The 7387-nt window shown below is 36.3% G+C and overlaps 2 protein-coding genes across 3 annotated transcripts in view; both read right to left on the reverse strand.

Moving 5' to 3' along the window:
* Positions 1-2732, reverse strand: part of LOC107731269 (casein kinase I) — a 24870-nt gene extending 22138 nt beyond the window's left edge. For both annotated transcript variants that reach the window (XM_016542311.1, XM_016542310.1), the window contains exon 1: positions 2552-2732. The gene's annotated coding sequence lies outside the window, so the exon portion shown is untranslated. The remainder of the gene's footprint in view (positions 1-2551) is intronic.
* Positions 2733-4138: 1406 nt separating this feature from the next.
* On the reverse strand, positions 4139-6592 carry LOC107731167 (diencephalon/mesencephalon homeobox protein 1-B-like). Its single transcript, XM_016542163.1, has 4 exons — positions 6512-6592; positions 6244-6423; positions 4802-4977; positions 4139-4680 (listed from the first exon to the last, which is right to left on the reverse strand). The coding sequence occupies exons 2-4, from the start codon at positions 6413-6415 to the stop codon at positions 4225-4227; spliced, it is 804 nt and encodes a 267-aa protein (XP_016397649.1). The 5' UTR covers positions 6416-6423; positions 6512-6592; the 3' UTR covers positions 4139-4224.
* Between the last annotated feature and the right edge of the window lie 795 nt (positions 6593-7387).

The following is a 7387-nucleotide window of genomic DNA, read 5'->3' on the forward strand; positions in this document are numbered from 1 at the left end:
TCACGCAGTCACAGTTTTGGCAATCTAAGCAATAGGAGCCCATTTATGACACTACACCAACAGATTTTGCTGGTCTGCCTCCAAATCATGAGATTTTTCAAAGTGTGGAGAACAGACCGGTTGAGAATTACAAGCCTAACAGTGCCCATATCAGTTTCCAATTCCAACAGGAACTTTGACGACACCTGTGCGGTTGATAATGGAGAGGGGAAGCGGTGTAGAAGGTCAGAGATCTCTGTTGCACACCACCCCCTCTCCCATCCAGGGTCAGCATTGCTGTTAATGTAAATGGAAAAGAAAGTCTGAGCAGGTAATGCAAGAACTATTGGAAAGACGGATGCGCTTTCCTTCAGAAAATGCACTTAAAACGATCAATGGCAGCCTGACTGGCTGTAAAAGGATACCAGACCAGAGCTGATGAGCAATATACAATCAGCTCGGCAGAAAAACATCTTTGACACTTTATTGGGGGGGATTTTCACTACTTAATTTCAACATCCAAGGCTCTGTTTGTTCAGCAAGTGACAAATGCGTCAGAGCTTCAATGCATTAGATTATTAATGCACGGTTCATTTTTCTAGTCCGAGGAAATGATAATACTTTAGCCTGTGCAAAAAGAATTATGAAAAATGATGCCCTGTCATTCAGCAAAATAAATGCATCACCAACCATGTCGGCTTAGCTTTTATAACAATTACAGGGGGTGCTGGACAGCCCTTTAGGAAAGAGACTGAATTTCCATACATCAATTCTCAATATAAGAATCAATCATTAAAGCAAACACTTAACCTTAATTGCACACTGTAGAAGCTACACAAAGGTGAACAATAAACACAGGATTACATAAGGCATTTAACAAGCATCATACTGATCTTAATCTATAGCCTGAAAATATGAAAAACTTCAAGGAAAGCAAGTGACAGTTTCGTCAGGACTGGCAGTCAGTCATGTATTCCTATGGGCTGTCGGTCGCAACCCCACACGTTACCATTAAAATTCTGATTACAAGCTCATACAAGGATGCCACAAGGCAACAGTCAAAAAGGGATCGGATATAATTACAACATCTGTGGACAAGAACTAGCGTACAAGTACTGATTATGGGGCTACTACTTACATCAGAAACATCTTATCAATGAATGACGTTTGAATGCTTGAATGACGTTTAACTAAGATACACATTGCAGATACTGACTGAATCTGGCTTCAGTTTCATATTTAGAGATATGCAACAGATTAAGGAATTAATCTTACAGATAACACAAGAACATCATCATAAAAAACACCTGATGCAAAAGTGCATCAGAAAGCCAAAATGATGACCATAATACCATATAATCTGGAATTAAAACTGCCTGACTATTAGGGGATGCCAAGTTAGTGCTCACAGCTGTTTTGAGTCACTCTGCCTAAAAGAAGATGAGATAAGCCAGCTAACAACCCATTTACGACTTATTTAGAAGCAAAAAGAAACTAGGTTTCACCACAACAACGTTGACAGCACAGTTCAACTTTGTGTTTTAGCTTTCAAACAGGAAATATGCAAGTGTTAGAGGCCGTGTAAAAACCAAGACATACTTCTACTTCTCAGATGGGCAAAAGAGAGAAGCTGGTGCCATAAAACTACTTCTGTGTTGCTTTATAAGGCCTTGTGTAGTGTTGATTTGGACAAAGAGCGAGAAAGAAAGCTGCCCGGTCATTTATTTCCTTAAGCAGTGTGATTTTCCATACTAATTTGTTTAGCCTCTATGTGAAACTGTGAGATACAGTTTAACACTCCTCTTGTTTGCTGTCTGACACCCTTCTAGTCTGATAACCGACTAGAGTTGGACCCAACTCTATTTTGAAATGTCAATCATAGTTTATAATATCTGTCAAAAAATTAAGCCACATTAAACCTCACTTACTCGTGACGTGAGCTTAATACCTTAATGTTTTTAAATTACATAGATGGTTTAATAGGCGATGACGCCCTTGACATAAGAGATTTCCATATCAACGTCTAAAATTTCACATAAAATATATTTATATCAGATCTGGCAGTGAAAGTGTATCTCATCCGTCCATAAATGTTTGTTTTTTTTCATAATGAAGTGTCAATCCTAGAAAGCTTCCTACTCTGGCCTAGCAAAAAAATACATTCTTAAACAGGTCTTTAACATTAAATATGTCTTTAAAGGCATTCGGACTATTTTCTTTGAGCCGTCTTCTTGGCCAGTCGCTTAAAAACGTCCTTAAAATGAGAAGCTGTCTAGCTGAGCCGTCAAATATGAACTACATACACGTCGAAATGTATTTTGTTTTACATCTAAAGCTAAATAGATTCCCTATCGTATCCGAAAAGGGAAGGAAATATCGACAAACCAGCTAAACAACTCCGAGCCTTGTTAGACAAACATGGCAATAATCCTCCACAAATGAACTAACGTTAGCTTAGCAACCCACCGACTAGGCTAACATCATATTAGCCGTTTAGCAGCGAACCTTTCAGTCTTTCGATTAAAACGAGCAGGGGAATGTTTTTAATTAGGAAGCATAAAGATGTTTTTACCTGCGTGTGAGTTCCCTATGTAGTACGCCGCGACATGGTCCTTTATTTATGCACTGAAAGGTGATTTAATTTCCCACTAAAGACTAGCCCGGCTTCGCTGTTGTCTCTTTAAGCCTACCGTTTCGGAGAGCGAAGCTCCGGCGTCACCCGACACTCCCATTGCTGTGGATACGTACTCAAAAGTGCGTAGATAGATTGGTGAATATGCGGCTGTGCTTGTGCGCGCAACAGAAGCTCCCTACCGTCCCCACCTGGAGAAGAACTCAAATGTTTTGCCCGGATCAACAGTTGAGGGGTACTTTACTGGAAATACTGGAGTCAGCTTTTGAGAAAGAATTTACAAGGATTCGTTTAATTTGAACGCTCATGTGGATGAGGATGTGTGAATGTTTAGGTGATACCTTGAATATTTTATGGAAAATCTGGAGATGACAAGGCTATGCTTAGGTTTCTGCGTTGAGTCCATTGTCAAAAATATAAATTACTGGAAATTATATTTTAAGATTTTAATTCTCACTTTATTTTTTAACTGGAAAACAGACCGGTTTTGTATATATGTTAGAGAGACATTAAGGTCAATTTAGTAAATCTTTATTCTGAAAAAAAGATGTTATATAAAAATATATTTTAAATAATATATAATTGGTAATAGTAATATTATAAAATATTTATATAATATAGATGTTTTATATAGTTTTACAAGATGTAAATAAACATTCTGTATAAACTATAAATACTTTAGCCTACATTTTTTCTTTACTAGAAGTATAAAAAAGCTCACTCTTTCTCTTTATTGAAATTATTCAACTTATTAATTCTTATTTATGTCCTTACAATAGCACACTGGCCATGATACATTGTATAATATAGACAAATATAGACAATGAAGTAGCTTAATGTTTAAAAAATTAGTGTGTGTTTTTAGTAAATGTTTGGTGTCAGCAGTCTTATTCTTTTTCAGTCTTAAAATTTAGTAAATTTTTAGTGTCAGCAGTCTTATTCTGATTTATAGAAATCAGATTGTTGGCTTAGTTATGACAAACTCTTTTACATTTTGCTTTCATAATCAAAATATGATCATATTCATAAGCATGTAAACATATTCAGTGATAGGTAACTGTGGCTTTCATTCATATAAAAATGAATTATGGTTATAATTGTAGCTATAAATGAAAATGAACAAGTGCACACAATAAATAAAATTAAGCTTTTGCTACTTAAATGTTAATGCTGCTGAGAACGCTCCACATTTGGCAAAATTATTTATTGCAGTGACATAGATTATGAAAACCACAAGTGCAATCCCAGAATTAGGTTACACAGAAGTCATGATGCAAGCTGAATACTACTGATTCAGATGTTTCTCATGTTTATTTGTATTCAAAATGATCATATGTTCATAAAAATCTACAAAGTGCTCAAATATGTATGTGCAACACAACATTTTTCTCAACAACGCTCTAAGCTATGCACGGAAGTTCACAAAAAGCCAGTTTGTCCAAATACGATCAAAACCAATTAATGAAAGTTACAGAAAAAGATCAAAATCCAAACCCTTCTGAGGGTAAAAGTTACGATGTTGTGGTGGGGGGAGGAACACAGGAATACCTGTTCCCTCTTCACATCCTAATGAGGACAACTGGCTCAGTGGGTTTTATTGGTTGGTGGTACGGCTACATGTCCAAGTGGTGGTGAACCAAAGATTTAGATTGACAGGCAGACTGAAGCGTGAGATGCATGTTGCATTTCCCCAATGGCACGAGATTGACGGCTGTGCTGTGCTGCTGTTGCATTATAGGCAAATATGTAGGAGAGAAAGGCAAACCTGCAGACAGCAGTCCAAGTGCATGAGGCATTGGTTGTTGGTAGTGTTCTCCAGTAACGAATGGAAGAACAGCAGAGGAGTGCAGTCTGGGGTGGGAATGAAGGTGAATAGAGTCCAATGAGGAAGGAATGGTGTTGTTTTCCCTAAAAGGGGATTGAGATTTTGAATTAGAGCCTTTCTCCTGGTCCTTCACCAATTCTTTCTGTTGTTTAGAAGCAGGACGATGCACTTGGCTTTCTTCTTTGGAAAGGGGTGTGAAGCGTTGACCTTTTCTAAATTTGGCACGTCTGTTTTTGAACCAAACCTGAGGAAACATGTTTTGTTAATCAAAGATGTTTTCAGAAGCACTTTTAAGTTCTAAATGTATTCTAATATTTAGAGGTATTTTGCTTGTTGGACACTGCAGATGTTAATGTGGCCCTCACCTGTATACGGGCTTCTGGGAGGTTGATGCAGACTGCTAGTCTCTCTCTCATGCCCACATCTGGATACTGGGTTTGCTGAAAAGCCTTTTCGAGCGCTTGTAACTGGGACACACTGAAGGCGGTGCGACTGCGACGCTGCTTTTGCTGGTTCCCGTAGCGTGCCTCAAGGATGAGTTCTAAACGAAAGAGATATTTATTACTTGCTTAATTCAGGATACCAGAGTTAATATAGTTAATTAAAACTAGAACTGAAACTAAAATTAAAACAATTAAAAAACTGAAATAAAATATAAACAACTTTTATTTCAGCTAGTTTCAACATAATTTCAGCATGTCTCATTTTAATTCCATTTAACCTGATGTACTAAAATAACAAAATAAAACTGAAATAAATGAAATAAAAACCTATATAAACATTTTACAAAAATGTTACTAAAAATGACAAAAACACAATGAAAATGGCTAAGTTTAACTAAAATTAAAATGAAAAATATAAAAAATAAAAACTGAAAAAAATATATAATTACAAACATCAATAATAATAAAAAACATTATAAATAAAATGAAAGTTAGTGAAAACTATAACAGTATCTAAGTGATAGTAAATGAACACTGCATGATGCTTAACATTACATTGTGCATGTAACACAAGCTACATAGGACTCAAAAGTGCCAAAAAAACATGGAGTGAAAATTTGGAAATAAACAGAGTTTTACCATTTCTAAGCATTATGATTTAACTTTTTTGGTGCACTATTTTTAGGTCAACGTTTGTACACTATTTGTTTTTTTATTAAGTAAATAAATGTATGATATTGGTGTAAAATTACATTTTAAACTGTATTATGCAAATTTTCACTTTCAAAGGTGTGCCCACTGTATATTTTTAAATAAAATGATTCACAAAAGTAAAAAAATAATAAAGCATATCTTAAGAGTTCAGATGCAAAAGCCTCTAAATGCCATCTGGAATTTTCTTCTAAAATTTGCAATTTTCTCAGGCTCCTATGTTTATGTTCAGTTATTTCACATTACTGGCAATGAAAAGAACCTATTCTTTGCCATTAAAGTGAAGTTACTGAACCTACACATGGAGCCTGATAAAAAAAAATGCTCATTTTAGAACAAAATTTCAGGCTTTTGCATCTGAACTCTTCATTTACATATATTAAAAAAATTATTTAATAGTTTTTTATACTGAAACTTAATTCTAATTCATTCGTGAATAGGCTAATAAACTTAATAGACATTTGTTGCCTACATCATTTTCAAGTATTCAAAACCTACACGTACAGCATATAATATAAACCGTAACGTAAAGTAAGAAATCAGAAGTTACAATTTTATAAATGCTGCCTAACGTAAAGTGAGAAACTTGAATGAAGTGAAATAACTTACTCTCTACTTAACTTATATTTTGAGTCTCATTAAGCGCAACTCACCTGCCAGGCGCTCCGCGACAGTGAAAGTCTGGATGGACGCCGGACTGGCCGCTGGATGAAGCTGATACTGCTGCGCCATCTGCTGGTGAGCCTCGTGAAATAACGAGTTGACGCGTTGCAATGGAAAAGGCCCCTGGCCGTTTCTCGGTCCACAGAAATAAACAGAATTCATTCTGCTGGCTGAGAAGATAAAATATATAAGAATGGTTTAAAAAAAATAAATGAAACATTTTCTATAAACAATAAAAAAACCATAATGAACACTTACTTACGAACTCCAATGACCTGTGGAATGATGATCAGTTGCAAAAAGCTGACATTTACCCAGAAAAATGAGGTAAAGTATGCGTAACTATAAATTTTTTTTCTCTCATGTGATACTAAAATCCCAAAGGAAACATTTCACAAAAGCTGCTAAAATCCTCCAAAATATTACAATAAGGTTTCGAGGTAAGGCAGACCAGTAATGCTCCACGTTGACTGTGGTTTAGGTCCTCAGTTTCCACTATTTAAGAGGCATTAACTTCAGCTTCCTTCAACCATTAGCCAATAGAAAGAAAGGCATTAGCCTGGATTAAGTGGGATGAGGGAGAGAAAGGGGGGTTTGGGGGCTCAAGTTTTTGAAACTATTGAACTTGGGAGATTTAGGCAAAGCATCTCTGGGGTTGGGCAGATTAAAATAACAGCCTTTGATTGTCCGTTGTTCTCGTCCTTCTTTCTCCACCGTTCCCCAGCTTTTGTTAGTATTAACTCCAAGGGGGGTGTTTGCTTGGCTGGTTTGTTTTGCTAACTGGACCCATATTTTGCCCAGAAAATGTCAACTTGAGAATACACTCTGGAAGTGGCCTATTAGGCTAATTTCTTAGGGATAAATGTACCAGAAATCTTTCCTTCTGATCAAATCCTCTCCAAAAAAAGATGGATTTGAGCTATTAGCATTTGAAAATAAATAAAAATACTCAATAAAGTGGGATAAACAAAGCAATTTGCAGCCGGTGGTGTCAAAACTGGTTGTAATTACGCAATGAGACAGTTATGAAGCAAACCGAATGTCACTCCTTGTCATTATCCCATCATCCGTCTCTCAACACCCTCTCTCATTGAGCTCAAGCAGCAGTTTAGCTCCAGCTGAAACCTCAGTCAC

The sequence above is a fragment of the Sinocyclocheilus rhinocerous genome, unplaced genomic scaffold (assembly GCF_001515625.1).
Source record: "Sinocyclocheilus rhinocerous isolate Xijiao unplaced genomic scaffold, SAMN03320098_v1.1 scaffold1600, whole genome shotgun sequence".
Classification (NCBI taxonomy): Eukaryota; Metazoa; Chordata; class Actinopteri; order Cypriniformes; family Cyprinidae; genus Sinocyclocheilus; species Sinocyclocheilus rhinocerous.

Coding starts and splice junctions, on each gene's coding strand:
- LOC107731167 (XM_016542163.1), bottom strand. CDS start 6,415: ATGAATTCTGTTTATTTCTGTGGACCGAGAAACGGCCAGGGGCCTTTT. Junction 4,978..6,243: donor TGTCGCGGAGCGCCTGGCAG/GTGAGTTGCGCT, acceptor TCTTTCGTTTAG/AACTCATCCTTGAGGCACGC. Junction 4,681..4,801: donor TCCCAGAAGCCCGTATACAG/GTGAGGGCCACA, acceptor ATGTTTCCTCAG/GTTTGGTTCAAAAACAGACG.